Below are 22,646 nucleotides of genomic sequence, written 5' to 3'. Positions count from 1 at the left end.
AACAAACGGCTTTCTCGAGAGCACTGTGACCATTTTCTATGATATCTGGCTTGTCCAATAGATAACTATTTTATTTTTACATTTATCCTCTTCGCCACTGATAGGCTCCTTAGTTGCTTGGGCGATCAGTCATGTCTCTGTCACGCACTGTTGCCAAGTACTGGGTATGCACCGGCTCCTGAATGTATCTGAACCTGCTCCAGTGTTGTCTAAGTCTGGTCTTGAAGCAGCTCACACTCGGTGCCGTCACAACACTCTGGCAGATTATTGCAAGAGTTCACAATTCTCACTCCAAAAAAGTTTGCCCTCACAGTTTTCTGTACTTGTGGCTTCTTCAACCTTGTGAGACTCCAGGTATTTTTATACATCTCAATTAGGTCCCCCCCCCCTGCCCATCTGTGTCGAGGGCATAGAGAAAAGTATAAGAGACTTTCAGTTCCTTATGATATTCCTTGGTGAGGATCCTTCCTGTACAAACACATACAACCGAATAAAACATAAAAATACAAGCAAATAAGACATACATAGCCGGGCGGGTTAAGGAAATTACGGCACCAGAAACCTCAGCACCAAATTTTCGGCAACAGGAAACTTAGACACCAGAACACCCGAGTGTGAGGTAACACATTCTAAACACAATTTATATTTTGCCCTATGTATTTAAATCCTTGTATTAATGATGGGTCGATATTAATAAAATGTTTTCGTGTTTCTAGTAGGCTTTTCACACGCTGGTACTATGATAAGGTGATCACCAGACTCACACAAGCGGTGGTTATACAAAAATTGCACGTTTTGATAAATAAGTTTGGAGTAAGGAAGTTTTTACTGGTTATTGCTGATATGATTATGCAACTTTACGTGTCGTGACTCACCTCCAAGTACTGACACACCAGGGGGTTTATTTTTAAAGTAGATACAATTAAAATCGACAGTTTAGTTATCTGCACAGCCTAGTTCAGCCTGGTATACGCCATGCATTATTCATTTTCACTTCCGCGTGCAACAGTTGTGACGGCGTTCTTCCCGTTTATGGAGTGACTCGGCGGTTACCTAATATTTTGGTGCCAATAAACTGGAAGGTCTGGCGTTTGTCGACGAGAAAGTAGTGCGCCATTTTGCATATAAAGAGAAAGACCTTGTAGCTTTCATTACGATATGTTTGTATCGTCGATCAACATCACATTTCTACCATTTATTTTGTATTAATATTATGATAAAAGAGAGAACTATAAATAGGCAGATAAGGAAAATTATAACAAAACTGCAGTGGTGCAGATATTTCACGAAGGAAGTAATATTACGTAAGACAAAAACACCAACAAAATGATACCAGAATCAGCAAGAAAGAATTCAGCAATGTAGAATGAGAGTCAATAGTCTAAATATGGAAGCCGTCCTAGAAGTTAGCTTAAGAAGTTAAAAAAAAAAAACCAAGACTGCTCAACGTCCAGGCGCCACATATATGGAAGACGCTGGATCTACTCGTTCCGGGTAAAAACTTAGTCATACATTACTTCCTCATATACCCGTTTTATCTCTCAGCTTTCTCCTGCGTTTACTAAAGTATCATTCAGTTATCTCATAAATATCTAATTAAAAATAACCCGATCTCCTAATTAGGTAAACAAAGGTGATTATACGCTCGAGAAGTGTATTGCACGTCTGTTAATATGGAAGGGCTGTGTGCGGTACGATACGTTTGACCGACTCCATGTGAAGGTCGGGCTGGGGCAGGCCATGTGCAGCCATTAGTCATTGGCTGCTGGCTGGGGCAGGATACCCCTTGTATGACTTCACTTGCCATCTTTTAACAGTGTAATATATAATAACTAATTAATTCGTGAAAAAAGTCGACCAGGCTATCAAGGATTATTACAGTGGGATATGGAGGTGTCCAAAATTGAGTTACATTATTGAAACGTTACATTGAAGAGTTATTAAAAGGTGCACCATATTAATTAGCTGTTAATATTGTGTGGTTATGTGAAAAGGGGCAGCGTTAAGGTGATCTGTGTTGACTATCCAGTGTGACTGAGGAAGAGACGCCACAAAATATAAGGTAAGTGACGTTCTTTATGAATGACGTAAAAAGTATATTATTGGGGCAATATTGGCGTAATAAACTAATTTGCAATACTGCTATCTTACTTATTATGCAACTTGACGAGAATGGCCGCTAAAAGAACATTTTAGAAATATTCTGGAATATAAATGAACGATTTGGATTCGATGCCTTTTAAAAGCTACTCATTCGTGTGACAAAAACACCTCTGAGAATAATTAAAACAAAAAAGAACTTAATTAATTTTCTAAAAAACCTCCCATGTGAAATATATTAACAAGTTTAAGTATATGAGCCTCATGTATTGAACAACCGAGTGCCTATTCGTCTTGTTCGCTAAGGGAAGGAGGCCAGGGAGTGTGTGGGATCCCTTCATTTTAATTTACAATAGAGCAATCAAGTTATAATTATAATCTAAATCATTGTACTCAGGTTTGACATCATACTCTGGGGTTAAAATGACATGAGTGCTTTTGAGAATAAATAATACAACTTATTACAATCAAGTGAAAAGTAAGAATTCTTTTTTTTTGTTACTGTCTACCAACACCAGTGACAAGAAAGAATATCTCTTAACCAATATTCTATATAGTTTTTTATCTAATTCCAATAAGAAAACCTTAGTTATTGAAGCACCCTAGAGACACACAACACCACTAGGCTTCTCGTAAACAATACGTAACATAGACCAAGCTTATATGAAATAATATACACAGATACAGGGGTGATATTTGTATTATTATTATTGTTTTGTCTTTCTGTTGTAGTGTTCCTGCATAATTATACACCCGTTAATATTTGGGAGGTCAAAGGTCAGAGGTCACAAGGGTATGTGTAAATAATAATGAAAATAATAGTGATAATAATAGTAATAGTATCCTGCCGTACCTTTACTTATACTACTACTACTTATTTTCCCTCTCCTATTTAAATATAGAAGATGAAGGGACACATAAACCTTAGAGAAAGATGAAAATAATAGGAAAAGAATGAAGACAATGACGATAACTGTTAACTTACTTATATTCGTTCACATCCTGGTAAACAGTGGTCAGATTTTGTGTGTATGTGTGTGGAAACAGGAGTTCAGTTACATCTGCGCCCTGACCTTTCCATTGAACGAGATGACTAACACTAAGGCGAATTGACTGAAAAGCTTAGCCCCAGAAGCTTAAACGAGCCATATAAGCTTGAGTATTGGGATCACCTGAAGATTAGACACCCCAAGCTTATTTCACCTTAAGATTAACCACCCTATCGAGATCTGGGGAGGGTTAAATTAACATTAGGTTAATCAACAGGTGAACTGAACAAAACTAGACTAGACTAGGTATCAATTCTTCAGGTGATCCGAATATTTTAACCAGGATATTGAGACTCTCGGGGATGTATCGGGTGTTAGACTTTAGATTAACTTTTGTATGGATATGCGGGAACTAGTTTTGTAGTCTTGAATAGGGAGCTGTAAAGGGACGCGGTAGACCTCAGTGTTGGGTGACGGAGCCCCCTTGTGTGCGTCGGAATATACCGTCAATGTTCCCCCCCCCCCACCTTTTGTTTTTATTAAGATTGTAGTTGTCATTATTATTATTATTTTAAAAGAAGGTATTGGATAAGTAGGTAAGCAAAGTGTCATAAATTAATTTTGTTTTTTGTTTTTAAAGTAGTCCAAGTGGCGTGTTATCTTCTCTCAGGGATAGTGTGTATAAAGGTTTTTTGTCTGTTTACCACGAGGAAGTGTCACAACGAAAGAGATTGAGTCATAAGTACAGAAAGGTTGTGTTAACGGGGCAAATGAACATATTGCTTCATCCCTCCTCCTGTCTTATTTAAGATTAAGATGACTCTCCTAACGCTATCTTATCCTAATCTAACCAAATTTAACCTAATCAGATGAGACCTAATCTAACATGACCTCACCTAATCAGACCTAATGCTAAGTTAACCGAACCTAACCTGATCCAATCAAATGTGTGTGTATCTATCTATCTATCATAAGAACGCTCTTCCTCATTCCTCCAGCAGTAACCTGTAGACTGACACCCCCAGGGATGTCTTCGACGATCTGAACTCCCTAACCCAGTTGTATTTGGAAGGCTCCTGACGGAGTGGTTAACTTGCTTGTTGTTGTTATCCACGTATCCTCTTTCCTTCCTCTAACGTCTCGGTGGTCGGTTATTCCAAGATCTCCGGAAATGTTGTCCTTCGTGAGTGACAAGAAAGCATTGCGTCCCCTGATTCTAGTGACAGAATATTTCCCTGAGGAATGAATTATAATATGTAAAGGAGAGGGGAGGTTAAGTTATCGTATTCTCAGAGGAATGTTATCGTATTCGAAGGGTGGTAAGATATCGTGCTCAAGGGTTAAGTTATTTTACTCAAATGATTAAGATATCGTTCTCAAAGGGTTAATAGCATTGACACAGCTGTATGTTACGTTTTTTTTGTAGAAGTGCTGCTGAAAATTACGTAAAAAAAATCGTTTTGGTGGTACTGAGGCTACTTACAAGTTTGTTATACCGGTATGACGTCGCTATCTACTTCGTCAGCCCCGGAAAGGTCTTGTCACGTAACACCTGGTGAAGCTGTCAACACAATCATCACATATGTGTACTGTATGTGTGTGGGACGCGTCTCTATTATCATCCAGGAAGTGAATTTCTATTTTAGATTTGTTGACTAAGAAAAAAAAAATCCACCACAACAACAATGGCTGAACCGTTTGTAGGAGTATATATTTAATTGGATGAAAGAATACGATTAATGTAGGAAGATAATAAAGATGGAATGGAGAAGCCAAACTAAAGATTCAGACAGGTAAACCATGCAGAGAAACATACAGACAGACACACTTAAGGTAAGGCTTGACATACTGAGTGTGTTTCCGTGCTTGATTCTTAATGCCAGGGTCAAGAAGATTTGCCCTTTAATAACACAACTGTACTCCCTCCCACACCTTACCACGCCCTGCCACACCCTTCCTCACCCTCCCACACCCTCCCTTACCCTCTCACCCCCTTTCCTCACCTTCTTACCCCCTTTTTCACCCTTCCTTCACCTCACTGGCTTCTCTACCCCCTCCTCCTCCTCTCGTTCTTCTACCATCACTTCCCTCACTCCCAGAATCCCTATCTTCCTCACCTTCCTTCTACCTCACGAGAGAGAGAGAGAGAGAGAGAGAGAGAGAGAGAGAGAGAGAGCACCCCCGTCTCGCTACTGGGGTTCAGGACACAGCTCGTTCGTCCAAGGTGCCTTTTGTTACCTGATGCCGTGTAGGGTATGTTGTTGTGTCCCCAGGGTGTAGTGTGTCTGTGTGTGTGGTCAATATCTCTCTCTCTCTCTCTTTTCTTCCTCGTTCACGTCTTTTCCACCCTCGTTGTTACCTCTCCATCTTCCTCCCTGGTCCCTCTTCCTACCCCCCCCCTCCTTTGGCACTTTACCTTCCCTCCCTCACTGACACCCCTCCTTTCCTGGCACTTCACCCTCCCTCCCTGGTCACAATGACGCCCTCATTACAATAATCTATCTAGGTATACCGCCAGGGTGGAAGAAGGTGCAGGTAGTGTGGGTGGGCTGCCCTCGTGTCAGATTACCAACACAACCTGATTGACTTGTGGTTTTCTGCGACTAACTCCGCCACTCTCACCCCCATACCTCTCTTCTCATTGGTCCCCTTTCTCAACATCTCGTTTCTTATTGGTTCATTTTCCTGCATCCCCCCCTCCCTCTCCCCCCTCCCCACATCTAGAGTATCATTGTTTTTATTTCCAGTACCTTGTTTATATTATTAGCTTCCCATTGGGTACTTTTTGGATAGCTTGCTTCCCATTGTTTTTGTTTTTTGTATCTCGCTTCCTATTGGTTACTTTTCTGCAATTTCGTTTCCAATTGGTTACTTTTCTGTATTTCGTTTCCTATTGATTACTTTTTTGATAGCTTGCCTCCCATTGGTCACTTTTTTCAGTATCTCTCTTCCCATTGGTCTGTATCTCACCTTCCACACACACACGTCCCAAAAGTAGTCTCGTGGAAACTTATGCTCCCCTCAGTTAATGCTACACAATGACTGTATAAAATATCTATCCATCTCTCTAATCCAGTAATAATAATAAACAAGTAAAAAAAACTATTAAAGGATTATTTTCACTAATGTTTTCATACTTTTGTAGCCATCATAACAGTCAACAGAGGCTATGTGCTTCTGTTTTCTTTACACATGAGATCATTTCTGTTGGCTTATCTATACGGGAGATCGCTGCTCTGTTGTTGTGCAAGATGAATGCTCTGAGAGGGTCTTGCTTGTCAGTGTTGTGATGTGTGTGTGTGTGTGGGGTCTTGTTCTTTATATAGCAGCTACGTTACTCAACTCTCTGAAATAACAATCTTAACAATGGTTGATTGATTGAACGCCTGACTGGGAAATTTTCGCCATGAATATCAATCTTGCACCAAACTTGACTAACTGGATGAATCACTGACGAACTGTTTTATTAGTAAGATCATAAGTAGAGGCTAAAATAAACATAATCTATCCTCATTACCCACTTAACTACTTAAATATAAAAAAGTACGCACTAATAAAAATTTATAAGTACAAAAAACTATCCAAAGTAGAATTACCAGTCATCGTAGTAATTATCCACTTATATACACTTAAATGATAAAAGTGTACTTACAAACACGGTTATCAGTAGAGGTTGGAATGAGTTTGCTTATCATTGGTATTACTGTGGTGAAGACCCGTTCCCTGTTGCTAGGTTAGATTGTTAAGTTCGGTGGGGTTAGTGGTTAATCTACAGGTGAAATAAGCTGGGGTGGTTAATCTACAGGTGAAATAAGCTGGGGTGGTTAATCTTAAGGTGAAATCAGCTGGGGTGGTTAATCTTAAGGTGAAATCAGCTGGGGTGGTTTTTTTCATGTGATCCAAGTCCGTTCTGGGTTGAGTGAGACAATGTAGTGTTTGGTTGTCGTAGTGTGGGATTTAATTAACAGTTTTAATGTGTACAGTGGAGGGTGTTGTGTAGTGATAGAAGGAGCTACAGTGTTGTGTGTACAGTGACCGCCTCTTATCGGTAGTGTGTGTGTGTGTGTGTGTGTGTGTGTGTGTGTGTGTGTGTGTGTGTCGTCCTAGCTCACTGATATACTAGTGGAGGGGACACAACTGCTCTCTCCACTAGTACCCTTCTCTCACCACCATCTAACACCACTCTCTACTTTCACCCTCCACCACCACCCCTCTTCCACCCACCACCCCACCTCCCCACTCACCCCTTCTCTCACCCTCACCTCCCCACTACCCCTTTCTTCACCCCTCACCTCCCACCCCTTTCTCACCCTCACCTCCCCCACTCACCCTTTCACCTCACCTCCCACTACCCCCTTTCACCTCACCTCCCACTACTCCTTTCACCTCACCTCCCACTACCCCCTTTCTCACCCCTCACCTCCCCACTACCCCCTTTCTCTCACCCCCTCACCTCCCCATCACCCCCTTTCTCTTTGTGTGAGGGGGGGGGGACTCATATCAGCTATTTCACTTCACCCACTAACTCCTACGACACGACTTGACCAATTACCACTAAAAACTGTGCAGGAGTCCTTGGGGGAATCTTGTAGGAGGCGAAGGAGGAAGGACTCTACTTAGGATGTGAATTAGTATTAATTTTTTTCCCTCTACCATTTCTGTTTTTGGTTAGGTTACGTTAGGTTAGATTTAGGTTAGGTTTGGTTAGGTTAGGTTATTTTGGTTTGCTTGGTTAGTGTTAATTTGGTTGTTGGGGTTTAAGGCACTGATTGATGTAGCACGGTGTCTTTGGTATGTGCACAAACTCATTTCCTTTTCCGGTTTGACGTTTTAGAGACCAGATTTTTTTATTTATTTTTATTTTATTTTTTTATTTGTGGAGGATGAAAGTTGTGGTGACGTTACTGTGTGTGGTTAATGTTATGTAGTGTGGATATATAGGCCAGGGTGGGTGTGTGGGTAGGTGTGGGTGTGTGGATGGACGTGTTAAGATAAGGAGTAAAATATGGGTCGTATTTACCTTCCTTCCTTCCTTCCTTCCTTACTCCATCCCTTCTTCCTTCCCTCCCTCCTCCCTCACCCTAGGAGCGTTATCCCCTCGCCCCTCTTCTTCTCCTCTATCTTGTGGGTGATGTCATAGATAAACAACATCCTCTCCCCTCCCTCCCCTCCTCTCCCTTCCCCTCCCCTCCCTCCCCTCCTCCTCCTCCTCCTCCATCATCGCCAACCACATGTCCTCCCCCCCTCCCCCTCCTCTCCCTCCTCCTCCCCTCAAGCAGCTGTTACCCCGGGATGTTTGTACCTAATTATCAACACCTTCCCGTCCTCCTCTCACACCCTCCCTCCCTCCTCCTCTCCCACCCTCCTCCTCCTCCCTCCTCCCTCCCACCCCCTCTTTTCCCTCCTCCTTAGGGCTAGCGTTAGGTGATTAATCTACAGGTGACACAAAACACCCCTCACCCCTCACACCCTCACCCCTCACCCTCACCTCCCCACACCTGTCTTTACTCATATCAACTAAAACTCACCAATCAACGTAAAACAAGAGGATTTTCGCCCCTATCTCTCATCTTGACTTCGGGGTAATATAATAACATGCCATAGGGGTTTTAATGCACTCCATTTGATAAGGATTTTTGTCTCCCTCGTCTTGCTATGATAGGGGCAATATAGTGGTATGGAATGATTGGCCAATGGTATAATAAGGTTCTAAGCGCTAAAATCCTATATAATTAATGCTATGATCAACCGTGTGAACAGACAGTGACGATAAGGGTTAGAACATCACGTTAATTACTGCTATGATGAGCCTTATGATGTGGTTGAGTCAGTGTTGCTGGAACTCGACCTCATGAAGACCACAATTACATAGTTGTGTGTGTGTGTGTGTGTGTGTGAAGGTAATGCTTCTCTGTCTCGTTTGCGTCGGTTCTCTGTAAATGAAATGTTCACAAAATTGTTGACACACACACACACAACACCACACACACACACACACACACACACAGCAATGTGCTGAACATAACACTGTATACATACAGTCATCACGCCCACACACCTCCCCCCCTTCCCCTGCCCACATACCCACATCTGTCACACCCACATGTCACGCGCCCACACACCCCCTTTCCCGCCCACACACATCTCCACATCTGGCGGGCCCACACACCCTGAACTCTTTACCCCACTCCACATTCCTCCTTCCTCCCTCCCTCTCTCCTCACCTCCCCCCTCTCTCCTCACCTTCCCTCCCTCTCTCCTCACCTTCCCTCCCTCTCTCTCCTCACCTTCCCTCCCTCACTCTGGTCATGTTGATTGGAAGGTGGCCATGTTGAGGGGAGGTGGCCATGCTGAGGGGAGGTGGCCATGCTGAAGGGAGGTGGCCATGCTGAAGGGAGGTGGCCATATCTTCTTGAATAATCCTACTGATAAAATTTTAGATAATTATCAGATATAATCTGACTTGGTAATAATAGTTAATTGTAAATGCTAATCTTATTTAATCCCTGAGATAACCCTAACTAATCCCTGAGATAACCCTAACTAATCCCTGAGATAACCCTAGTTAATACTACACTCAGATGATGACTACAAAAACAGCTACATGTCATCCTCTGTAGTTGAGCTAAATATAACTATGTTTTCCCCTCTTGCATATCCTACGGTGTGAGGGGAGTATCAGGCCTCAGAGGGGAGAGAGAGAGAGAGAGAGAGAGTAGATTAAATTAACACCATTCTCTTTAGCCTGAGTAACCGGACACGTTGTCAACCCTAGGATAGACAACGCAGGTCTAAATTATCTGTTTACGTTCGTCCTGGGATGTGGTAAACCGCGTAAACCACCACATTCAATTCTCGCTGTTTTATTTAACGAAGATACGATTTATAGGGGTTTACCTCTCTCTCTCTCTCTCTCTCTCTCTCTCTCTCTCTCTCTCATTATCTTCGTCACTTCCCCTCCTTCACTATCTCCCCCTCCAGTTGCTACCTCTCCCTCCCCTTGTCCATTACCCTCCTTCTCCTTGTGCTCACCCCTCCTCCTTCCTCTCACCTAACACGCCCCTTCCTCCTCTCCCCCACCCCTTACCTCCCCTCTCTCCATCCTCCCCTCCCCTTCCTCTCCCTGTAGTAACCCCTCCTTCCCCCCCTCCCTCCCTCCTCTCCCTTATACTTAGTCACAGTGTAAGGTCAGGCCGCTTCTCGTTGGTGCACAAGGGGCTGCTGCATTTGGTACAACTGGTGCGTGGGAGTGCTGTTTGAGCGAGAGAGAGAGAGAGTATCATGGGGAATTGGTTGTGGTGTGGTAGTTGTTGTTGTGGTGGTAGTTGTTGTGGTGGTAGTTGTTGTGGTGGTAGTTGTTGTGGTGGTAGTTGTTGTTTGTGGTGGTAGTTGTTGTTGTGTTGGTAGTTTGTTGTGGTGGTAAAAGATTGTTGTGGTGTGGGTTTTATCAGTGTACAGCTGCATACACACACACACACACACACACACACACCTGTGCCACAAAGTCAGATGTATTACATACTTACGTCCAATTTAAAATTATACTTGTTGTTTTTATTTGCTTGATTGTCTGTCTGTCTCTCCACACCCTTTCACCTCTCCCACCCCTCTCTCCCACCCCCCCCTCACCTGTCCCACCCCTCTCACCTTTCAAACACCCCCTCTCCTCTCCCCCCCCCCTCACCCCTGTCCCACACCCCTCTCACCTCTCCCGCCCCCCTCTCACCTCTCCCGCCCCTCTCACCTCTCCCGCCCCCCTCTCCCACCCCTCACCTCTCCCACATTCCCTCTCACATAATATCTGGCATGACACGGGCGAGCGCTTGCAACAACAGAGGCGTTTAGGTGGAGTCAATGTTTTGCTTCGTAGTTCTCTCAGTTACCGCTTGGAGGCGTTGTGAACCTCGATAAAAAGATCATCATGTAAATAAACGAAGGATGAATGATTTTTCGTGTTTGTGAACGATGGAATGTTTGTCTTTTTACGCCTTTTGGTTTGTTTACTTTCTTTTATGCGTTTTAGAATGTTTTAATTGTGTTTTATTATATATTTATTGGTTTATTCTTTTTTTATCTGAAGTATGAACGTATTTAAAGGAATTATATATTACTGGTAGTATGTAAAGCTGTGTTGGTGAGTGTGCACGTAAGGCATGCATACATAATCAACTCACACACACACACACACACACATTTATCACTGCCATTATCCAATAACCCACACGTCACTAGTCATCAAGGCCGTGTTACCCTTATCCCAGGACCTCCCACACTACCCACACCTTCCCCCCACAGCTGCCTTACCTCCTCCCACAGCTGCCACACTTCCCCCACAGCTGCCTTACCTCCCTCAAAGCTGCTTCACCTCCCCCACAGCTGCCTTACCTCCCCCCACAGCTGCCACACCTCCCACAACAACACCAATACAATCACTACCACCACACTACCACACAGTTCACCCCCGTACACTGGTCCACTTACCAAATACAGACACACACACACACACACACACACACACTCACACAGTACAGTCCAACCACACCACAACAGATAACATGGGCCAATGCTCTTATATCATCATCTGTACTACCAAACGTAAACACAATGATTATTTCCCTTATTTTAATGTTATACTAAACATTTATGACGTGAATGTTGTGTTAAATGTTGATAAATAGAGAGATATGGTGGCCGGTGGTGGAAGGGGGGGGGGTCCTGGAGGCGGTGAATGTGGAATGTTTTGCTCGTCTCAGTGGGGTAGGGGGCGTGGCAACATCGATGACGTCACCAGAAAGTACTACATCTTGAGTTCCGGGTGTGACGTCATCGTGTTGTTGTTGTTGTTACTATGAGTTCTTTATTTTTTTTAGTTATCTCTTTATATAGCTTTCATTCTTGTTCCTTCTCTGTCTCTATATGTCACATCTAACCTTTCATTCTCTATCTCTCTCAGTATGTCTCATTATCTCACAGTGTACGTGTGAAAGAAGCGAATTCCCTCTTTACAGTATAACAGATCTGGTGGCGGGAAGACCGTGCTATGCTAGGTACAGGTTATGCCAGGAAGACTTACAGGGTCACAATCTCTTACTAGTCGTGTGTGTGTGTGTGTGTGTGTGTGTGTGTGTGTGTGTGTGTGTGCGTGTGTGTGTCTGTGTGTGTACTTTACTGACATAATAACCTACCTCTGGACACACGAGGTCTCATGAGGTAATCAGCGTATGATAACACTAATAAACACAGGCTGATAGTACACGTGCTAGCCTTATCCTTTTTATCTGATTGCCACGTTAAATTATCTGATTGCCACGTTAAATTATCTGATTACCGTGTTAAAAAGAAGGTTAATTAGGTGACCAGCATTCTAGAGTTTGACTATAAAATGTGAGGGATTTTTTTTACTTTCTTTTTTAACCTTTTTAGTGAAGATATGAAAGCACATTTTACTGTCCTACTTAAGCTTCGACACAAAGCCTCGTAGTTTAAGTTTTATCATGACTTAACCCCTTGAGTCATTGTACTCAAGGGGTTTAGTCATCGCATTATAGATGTTTTAAGTCATCAAGTGATTCATCATATTTAACTCACATGTACGTACCTAGATATCCGAGGCAGGTAAAATAAGTGAACGCAACCTCCCCCCCTCATTCTCTCCTCACCCTCCTCTCCCTCACCCTCCTCCCTCACTCTCCTCCCTCACCCTCCTCCCTCACCCTCCTCCCTCACCCTCCTCCTTCCCATAATATAAACTGTGTTGTGCATATATGTCACACCCCGCTCATTCTCACACCCTCCCTCCCCCCACACACTCTCCCCCATTCCCCCTCCTTTATACACTTCCCCCACACTCCCTCCCCTATTTACCCCCCTCCCATATCTTCCCTCTGACGGGATTAATTGAGATGGAGTAGAGAGGAAGAGTGCTAGCTGTCAGTGAGGGGTGAGGGAGGGGGAGGGGGGATTGTGAGGTGGGATGAGGGAGGGAGATAAGTGGTGAGGGAGACGGGGAGTATGAGGTGGGGTGAGGAGGGGGAGATAAGGGGTGAATGAGAGTAGGAGGTGGGTGGAGTCGTACCCTGTGAGACCATCCAGCCTTTTATTACAGCTGAGCACCTGCAGCTTCCCTTTCCTGTCTCCCTCCCTCCCTCCCTCCCTCCAGCACCATCTGTGCGTGTCTCTCTCTCTCTCTTTTTATCTCCTTCCATTCCTCCCTCCTTCAACACCTGTGACTAATTCCTTCCTCACCTCACTCTCTCCTTCCCTCCTTCACCAGCTGTGTCTAACTCTCACTGTATCTCCCTCCCTCCCTCCCTCCCTCCCTATCTGTATTTATCTCTCTCCATCTCCCTCCCTCCCTATCTGTATTTATCTCTCTCCATCTCTCTCCCTCCCTCCCTATCTGTATTTATCTCTCTCTATCTCCCTCTCTCCTGGCTTCTCCATATTATCGTCTAATATCTTCCATGCTCTTTACTGCTGGACCCTAATCTAACCAAACCTAACTACAGCTAAACCCAGAATTAAAGTTTATTTATTACTAATTGTTAAGGAAATGTTTAATATATTCTATTTGTGGTGTTTATGATAACAATTAACTCGCTTTGATTACTTGGTCTAATTTGTGTATTTTTCTTTGATTAAATTTTTTAATTAGATAAGATTATAAGTTTCAGTTTTTGGAAGCGAATTACATCTTAGTTTTATATTATTTTGATGATAATTAATAAATAATACCTTATAATAAACTTTCAGTATGATTTTTTCTGTATGTACAAACAATTTTACGTGTAAGAAAATGTGAGTAAAAATTAGGAAAGTTATCCATTAAATAATTAAAGAAAATGGTAATCAACATTCATAAAAGAAAACGGAATAATACGCGAGTCTGGGATGACATGTCGTTGTTGGCACCGTTTCCTTGGCTCTTGAGGTTGGCACTGGCTAATACAATGGTGCCAAATGTCTTTTAATGTGCCAAACAAGTGTACCCATCACTGACATATATTTTGGAGGTAATATTTTGCCGTTTGAAGTCCATTTTGATAGCGAGCGCGTAGTGCTTATGTAATTTACATGTGTGTTGGAGGGCGTGTGTGTGTGTGTGATAAACAACGCAGTACTATTATAACGCACACTTCGTATCTGTATACCAACAAATCTTTACACACTAATCATTAAATAACATCCGAATACCTAATTGCACCTAATTGGTAGTAGTAAGACTAGTGATTATTTTATCTGACGAAGGTACACGACCGTGACGGAGGTACACAACCGTGACGGAGGTACACGGAATCAGTAGTAGCGTGTGTCTTTGATCTTTGAATGATGTGAACCAAGATAGTGTTTACCTTTTAGAAGACGCGAATAGTGTGTCAATAGGCTTGGGAATTACTGTTACATGCTAAGTTAAACCTTTACGGGATTTTAGGGTGTTCAAAGTGGAGAGAGAGAGAGAGAGAGAGAGAGAGAGAGAGAGAGAGAGAGAGAGAGAGTACCGTGCCAACTATGAACCTCTGACTCGATTCTTCACTATGACCTTGCCTCTTGTCATGCTGTTAACTCGTGAAAAAGTAGTCCGTTTGTACCTGTACTTCTCTCTACCTGTAACTGTACTTGTAATATCTATATATCTATTTTTATACTTACTTTAACTGTATTTATACCTAGGGGCTGTATGTGTACCTGTATATAAGCTCATACTATTATAATAACGAAGAAGTAAAGTAGTGCAGCGTAACAGTACAGCAGCGTGGTGGGGGGTAGAGGAGGTAGAGGGAGTACTGAAGGTCTTGGGGGTCACCGCTGCACTAACACATAACAAGCCAACTGAGACCAGGAATTCAAGTCTCGTGATGTCTTCTGGTCGAGCAGTTACGGAAGTCTGGTGGAGCGAGATGCTTACTGTAATCCTTTGTTTATCTCTCTCTCTCTTTCTTTCTTTCTCTCTCTCTCTCTCTGGGTTCTCTATTTTTACAGTATTATGTACAGGTATAGAGTTGATCTCTGACTCGCTATTTGTGTTCATGCGCCATTCGGTCTGTTAGTTGCTCTCTGTGTGTGTGTGTGTGTGTGTGTGTGTGATTAAGTCCTTAAATAGGTATGAAAACATAATGAGCGTCGTCGTAATGTGTGTTTATGTGTTTCCCTCAGCAGGTGTGGGCGGTGGCTGGCACCTCACAGGCACCATGAAAGACCGCAAGAATGAGTCGCTGTTCACCTTCCGCCGCAGCAACAACCGCTACTCACTGCACCTGGAGAAGCCCAGCAAGAAGGAGGCAGACGTCCAGCTCAAGCGTGCCACCTGGTCCTCCTTCCCGCTCCTGCGCTTCTCCTCCTTCGATGACAAGAGCTGTACCGAACAGCTTACTATAAAAAGTCAGAGCACAGACGACATTAACCAGCAGCAGCAACAACAACAGCACCAGCAACACTCACAGCACCATCAACCTATCAGCACGCCCAAAATCGGCTGTAATTTCTTCAGGAGCTCCACAGCCAGCATCCGCAGCGCTTTCTCCAGTTCGTCTTCTTCGTCATCATCATCGTCGTCGTCGTCATCGTCGAGTCCAAGCATCAGGAGCACGGGATCAAGCGGAAAGAGTTCCATCACGAGTATCCTGGAAGGCTCAGTGCGTGAGAGCCACTACGACTCTTCCAGCACCGTGGAGGACACCCCGCCTTACCTTCCCACCAGGACACGCTCAGGTCACGCCCCCCACCTTCCCAGAACCTCCAGCGATCTCTTTACGCCTCTCACACACACAGAGAGTGAATCCTCGTCCGTACCTTCACTCTTTTACGATGAAGAAGGGAATAGTTGCACGTCACCCAAAATTCTATACGTGCACAAGAAAACTCCCGATGTTCACAGGAAGTCGAGGAAACAGTTGGTGAAGGAGCTGGAGCTGGTGAAGAGGAACGGCTCACTACCAGAGGACCCGGAACTGACGACTCTCAAGTCAGAGGAAGAAAAGGAGAATGTAGTACCGAGAATGGAACAGAAACTCACCATGAAATCCAAACCGACGTTCAAATTCATGCAAAACTACAAGTTCCTAGGCAAGCATGACACGAAGGTCGCCAAGAAGGTCACGACAGAGACGACGCCGACAGGAAAAACCCCGATGGAGGGAGAACCCAAAGATAACTATCAGATGTCAACGGATGCTGGGAAGCGCCCCCCTGATAGTAGTAAGCCACGGACTTGCTTCACACACACGTCCTTGGCTGCCACCACCAGCACCCCGCACTACCAGGCGCACACCTTCTCACTCACAGACTTTATCAACAGCGAGCTGGGTGCGTTTGACGTGAACAGCGAAGACTTGAGAATAAACGATCGCTTTTGGGGGGTAATCAACTCGAATACGAACCTGGGAGTGACGGGTCCGAATGTAACAGTGAGTGAAGTGACCAGTGACGGAATTACCAGCGGTGAAGGTGTGTGTAACGCCAGTGGACGAGTAGACGACACGAGAAACTCACCAGTGATCACATCGAGTTTAGGAAATAAAGCTAACTCTGGAGACAATAACATAAACTTTGGCGTGAGTGGTGCTAACTTCGACGATAATTTCACGAATATTGACGTACACAGCACAAACTTTGGCGTTAATAGCACAAACTTTGACGAAAACAAGACAATCATTGACCTAAACAACACAAACTTTGGCCTCTCTCGGGCGATATTTGGCCTCAACGACGCTACCTTCGGCGTAAGCACCACCAACTTCGACGTGGTCACCGACATCATTGAGGAGGAAGACAGCGAGTGTGACTTGAGTGAGTTTATGGCTCACGCTGACGACAGTAGCTGCTTTGAGAGGCGCCTGGAGGACAAACTGGAGAAGTTGGCTGAGAGAGACCTCGACATGACCAACGACAGGGACCATGACCTGACAGTTGACAGCGTCGAGAACTTGGATTTCTCGCTGACCTCGGAAACAGATGACAACCAGAAAGCGCAAAATAGGCCAGACTTGAAACTGAACCTCGCCAAACCCCAAAACAAACTAGTTAACCAGGTAAGTTAATTTAAGTTAATTAACTACGGTATTGTGATTTGTACTGTTGTCTCATACATTCTCACAATGAAGATTTATTAACATAATCTAACACATCGTTTATGACCTGATATTTTACAGTCCTTACTAATAGCATTATATCGAAGTTACAAAATTACAAAGAAAATATAAAATACAATAACTTTACATATCATCAGAGAAGTAGTTGATATGAGTGAAATATTACATGAAATGCAGCTACAAAATCCCAATTACAACACCACTTGCAACACCTGTATCGTAATTGGTTAGTCACTGCTGATATGTATGAAATTTTTCCTTTGGGGGACCACGCGAAGCTTAGCCCCCAAGTTTGTTTCACATGATGATTAAACACCCTAACCTAACTCACCAAGGTAGCGTAATATAAGGTAGGGGACTAATCTTCACGTGATCCCCCAAGAAAAACAAGCAAACATTATTATCAGTAGTAATAAAGTCCAAAACACACACACACACACACACACACACACATATATATATATATATATATATATATATATATATATATATATATATATATATATATATATATATATATATATATATATATATATATATATATATACTGTATATATATATATATACACCTCTATCAACAGTGTGTATAAATTTTTTGAAACACCCTGTATTTCAGCTTATCAACAGTATATTTTTTAGACACCCTGTATTTAGCTCACTTGTGAGTGTTATCAACAAGAGTGAGTCAATGAGTGTATCCCGCCCAGGTGGTGGGTGTGTGGTCAGTCTCCTGATAACATTGTTTACCTGAGTCTCTTATCAGTTTATTACAGTTCACTCGTCTAGGTTAAGGGTAATTTAGGTCACTGTGGCATGTTGATTACACTGTCTAGCTTCTGTCACTCTTAATATGTCTGTCATATTTACCTGTCACTGTTCCTTACTGTTATTTAAATTCACTGTCACTCACTTATTCCACCATTCACTGTCGGTTAAGCTGTCACTGTCACTTATCAACGGGTGTCATAATAATAAACAGGTGCCATAATTATACAGGTGCCATAATTATACAGGTGCCATAATAACCTGGTCACCCCCCTTCCCCCTACAGGTATACAGGTCACGGCTGCTACGTCACATCTCAGAGGAGGGGGAGAGTGGTACTAGTGGGGGGGAGGAGGAGGTTGAACTAAGATCATCACCCCGCACTCCCAGTACTCCGAGGTAAGTCACCATGTATGACCCAGCATTGTCGTGTATCCTGTTTTGTTTTTTTACTTCCCTGTTCCCTAGTTTGACCTTATATGTTCGTGTTTGACCCCTTGTGTAACCTAGTTTGACTCTTTGTTTGACCTCTTGAGTGTCTTAGGTTGACCCAGTATGACCCTGTGTGTGTGTGGGGGGAGGGTTCATATTGTCTGTACTACTACTAAAACTAATCACTACCACTGCCACAACTACTTCCACCACAACTACCACCATTATTGTATACTGTATATTATTACTACCACTATCGTATGTAACCACTACCACCATCATCCCACAATACGAATCACTACTACCACCACTACAAGCACCACAATAATCACCCACTATCTCCCTCATTTTTACAGAAGTCCAGTCATCGACATTGACAACGTGTTCAAGCAGAAGCAGCGAGAGATTGAGGAAAGCACCGATGACATGTCCAGAGTGCGCGATCTTGCTACTGTGAGTCATCTGTTTCATTAGCTGTACTCATTGACGCATTTAACTCTACACGTGTGACCTCGATACTTACTGAAGGACTGAATGACTCAACTAACTTATAGAAAATGCCACTTACTCAGCCTGTGGTTTAGTTGGTGTTGGGAGGGTCAATTTTATGGAGAAATAAGCTGAAAGGGTTAATCGTCATTTGATTTTCTTTTTTCTTTTAAATTTTGGATTCTATGGTAGACTCGAGAGATAAAAATAATAATTAATTAAAACAATTATAATCAATATCTTGTTATTTATAATTTAATGCATGATATATTTCACATTTTGCCTTTTTGCGAACCCATGTTATCAATTATGTAAAAGACGCTAAGATAAATTTTAGTTGCCCATTAAACTATAATAGAAAACGCGTCAGATTTATTTTAGATACATCCATTTTCTGTGGTAGGAAGGGTAACCAAGGCATTCTCCCCGTATTAGTCGCTAGTAACATATGGTTGATGAGTATGAGATAAGGGTGCAGTGAGGATCCAGTGGCGTGAGCAAATCAAGGGAAAGGTAATGTTTATGGAGGTTGGGGAAGGGATGGAGGATGGACGGAGGGGTTAGGAATCTTAAAGTGGATGAAAGACAAGTGATAGGGACCAAATTCAAGGTTGCTGTATGCTGGAAAATCTCTCTTCAACAAGTTAGTCAATTAATCAAGTCAGCCAACAAGAAAATTCATATACAGTAGCTAACGAACACAGATAAACGTCGCTAAATACAACATACTATACATACAGAATAGACGCCAATATGTCGTCCTAACGTTGGTTTGAGATCACGGTGATTCCTTTGTTTACTTAAGCGTGTGGTAAGAGTTATTGTGTATAGGTATGATTATTAATTTCCATTTGAACAATATATAACTTCAATGGACGTTTGTTTACAGAGATTGAAGCTTGCCACACGACGACCTTCATATTTAGACTGGATGGGGGTGATCAAGCAGAGGGGGGAGAAGATGGGGGAGGCGCTGGAGACCCATACACCAAGGGTGGTGGAGGAGGGGCAGCAGGAGGAAGAGGAACTCACTCCAGAGAAACGCAAGGACAATCTCCAGAGTGCTATGGCGTGGCTTAGGAAGGAGCTGGTGGGTGTATCTGCCTCTTGTTATTTGTCGTCATCAGCTTTGTTTTCCTCTGGTCTTTGTGTTTTATTTATGTTTTTTTGGGGGGGTTTTATATTTGTCTTTTGTTTCATTTGTATTTTGTTTCATTTTGCCTCTTATACCTTATTCTTATCATTTATATTTTAGCCATTATTTCTTGCATTTTCTTAGTAATATTTGACTTATTTTCGTTCGAAGTATTGCGTATTATAATGTATTTTATTCAGTATAATCTTACATTGTTTGGCTATAATCTTAACTCTACATATACCAACATTTAGCAAGCATTCCCTCCTTATTCTAGTGTTGCTAATAAGTATTTTCACCTTATTTCAATGTTGCTAGTGGGTATTTCCTCCTTATTACAATGTTGCAAAAGCAGTTTTTAGTCATCATTCAACAGACAACACACATGTAGCTAATGAATAGAATACAATACTCGTAAAACTAACACAAGATCTACTTTAACAGATGGAGATGAGGCAACAAGACCAACACCTCGCGCGACAGCTGATGCAGTTACGGATAGAGCTTCAGAGAGTAAGGCTGCTCCGGTCATGTAATAACCATCAGGCGCTGGTGGACGAGATGACTAATGAAGCAGAGGAGGCCAAGACTTACGAGTCCTCCTCAGATCTGTGTGAACTGCCTCCTGATCTTAGGTAAGGACTTGATCCTCTTAGTAAAATGTGATAAACTTGTGATGATATACTTTAACCCAATGCTCTCTCTAGTTTACCCTGGGTGTTTTTCTAAGTGTATCTCAAAATTCATGTATCTTTTTCATTAGTTTGGTTTATTTGGTGATTTAACTGGAACACATCTCACAGTCTCAAAATAAGATTAAGACATATATGGTTGTGACAATTATTGTTTTATGACTAACAATTTAATTTAAGTTATATTTAATATTTTGGGGGTTAAAGTAAGTTGATTTTATTAAGCAGAGAAGGGACTCCGTACACTAGGGGGTTAATAGGCTTAGGTTATATATTGTATATCAGAAGTCATCTGAAAGAGGTTCCAATGCTATTTTTCAGAGAGGCATTTTCTCCCGTGCTTCGAGAGATTGGCGTCACTAGGATGAACATCACTAGCCGAAGGTTCTCTCTCAGGTGAAACTATTTACCGAAGGCCATTTACTGAACACTAGCTACAATTACCAAGATCCACACCGCCACTGAAGCAATACCCTACCCTACTCCTGTGTACTACTGAACATACCTACAATAGTGACTTCCAGGTCTTGGGTGGAGTTACCAAGTGTACAAAACCTCGTCATGATTGTTGTTTGAGAGGCATAATGATTTGTTTGTCTTGCAGATTCTGTTGTTGTGTTTTAGGCCTTAAGGTCTTACTATTGAGGTATTGTTTATGTGACCTAGAGAAAATACAACCATTTTTTTTCAGGGTTTTCAGTGATGATTGAAATATTTGAGGTTAGGTTTCCATGCTCAAAAGAATAAAATATCGTATTCACTAGTTAAGATATCACACTCATTGGGATTCATTGTATTCAGAGGATGACATCGTCTTCAAAGCGGTTGAGATTTAGGACAAGTTATAATGCATGTCTTTTGGTACAATGCAAGGTGAACTACTTTTAATCATTATACAGAGGGAAGTACTGTCTATAATGAACAGTGCCTTGTCTGTTGCCTTGTATTTTGATTATTCATTTTACATTACTTATACAGGAATGTACAGTCGCCCACAGAAGTTCTCTCTCCGAGCCAAAAGACTTTTGTGGGTGACTACATTAGTTTATATAGATATAGAAGTACAGTATATTAAATCCAAAACAAAGTTACATATTACAGTACAAGATACAAAGGCACCTGGGTGGTATACAGTACATAATTTTTGTACCTGTATCATATATTGTTACTCATACTGTAGTCAGTTTTTCACAGCTTTAAAATATGTAAATATTTGTAGTACATAATGAAAAGTATTCTTTATTGCGTGGTTCCTTAGGGTCCATTTTGGGAGTGTTACACAATATAAGCAAACACAGAGTTGCCACATGTCACAAAGTGCGCAAGACACCGTACAGAAGTAATATGGTGCAGTGAACTATTGTAAATGGTGAAATAGTCATATTATTAGATTTAAGCAGACAAAATAGTTCAGAGACTATTGTAAATAATATAAGCTGGTCTTTAAATAATCAGTTGGGTAAAATAGGACAGAACCATTGTAAATAAGTGAACAGTGAACCATATGGCTGGGCCAGTATGATGAACCACTGTAAATAAAGCTGAAGGGTAATACGATACCATGAATACTTATGGTGAAGTCTGTCAGGTTTATTACTCGAGTTACTTATTTACTAATGTACATTACATAAGTAACATTACATTGTACTTTTTATTTCGTTGTATTTTTTTGTTATCCACTCTGAGTTTGTTCTTTATTTAGGTGAAACAAATACACACAGAGATGTACTGTATGGTGTATAGAGGAGTTAAACAGTACAGCATAGTTAGACTTGTATATGAAACTAAATCATTTACTGTAATCTTGATGATAAATAATAAAAATATATATGAAAGTAAAGCAGATTATGACATTTGTTTAAACTATAAAACATCTACTGTATCAGAGCTTTTGTTACCGATGACGTATTGTTTTATCATCTTCAACAGTTTATTGCGGGAACCAGATGTTGTTACT

At 42.1% G+C, this 22,646-nt stretch overlaps 1 protein-coding gene across 2 annotated transcripts; it reads left to right on the top strand.

Annotated features, from left to right (window-relative positions):
- Positions 1-1,747: 1,747 nt before the first annotated feature.
- LOC121872482 (serine-rich adhesin for platelets-like) lies at positions 1,748-22,537 on the top strand. Of its 2 annotated transcripts, none has more exons than XM_042375281.1 (7): positions 1,748-2,062; positions 15,246-17,116; positions 18,228-18,340; positions 18,730-18,826; positions 19,752-19,952; positions 20,442-20,632; positions 21,011-22,537. In XM_042375281.1, the coding sequence occupies exons 2-7, from the start codon at positions 15,278-15,280 to the stop codon at positions 21,087-21,089; spliced, it is 2,520 nt and encodes an 839-aa protein (XP_042231215.1). In that variant the 5' UTR covers positions 1,748-2,062; positions 15,246-15,277; the 3' UTR covers positions 21,090-22,537. The 2 variants fall into 2 exon arrangements, with proteins under 2 accessions (XP_042231215.1, XP_042231207.1); XM_042375273.1 differs by having other exon boundaries at positions 15,243-17,116.
- The last annotated feature ends 109 nt before the right edge of the window (positions 22,538-22,646 follow it).

Source organism: Homarus americanus, unplaced genomic scaffold (genome assembly GCF_018991925.1).
Source record: "Homarus americanus isolate GMGI-L3 unplaced genomic scaffold, GMGI_Hamer_2.0 scaffold55640, whole genome shotgun sequence".
Classification (NCBI taxonomy): Eukaryota; Metazoa; Arthropoda; class Malacostraca; order Decapoda; family Nephropidae; genus Homarus; species Homarus americanus.
The sequence above is the reverse complement of the archived record's forward strand: the minus strand, read 5'-3'. Positions and strand labels throughout refer to the sequence as shown.

Excerpts from the sequence above, each read along its gene's own strand:
- LOC121872482 (XM_042375281.1), top strand. The coding sequence starts at position 15,278 with ATGAAAGACCGCAAGAATGAGTCGCTGTTCACCTTCCGCCGCAGCAAC. Across the intron at positions 18,341-18,729 it reads CGCACTCCCAGTACTCCGAG|AAGTCCAGTCATCGACATTG; the intron begins GTAAGTCACCAT and ends TCATTTTTACAG. Across the intron at positions 19,953-20,441 it reads CGTGGCTTAGGAAGGAGCTG|ATGGAGATGAGGCAACAAGA; the intron begins GTGGGTGTATCT and ends CTACTTTAACAG.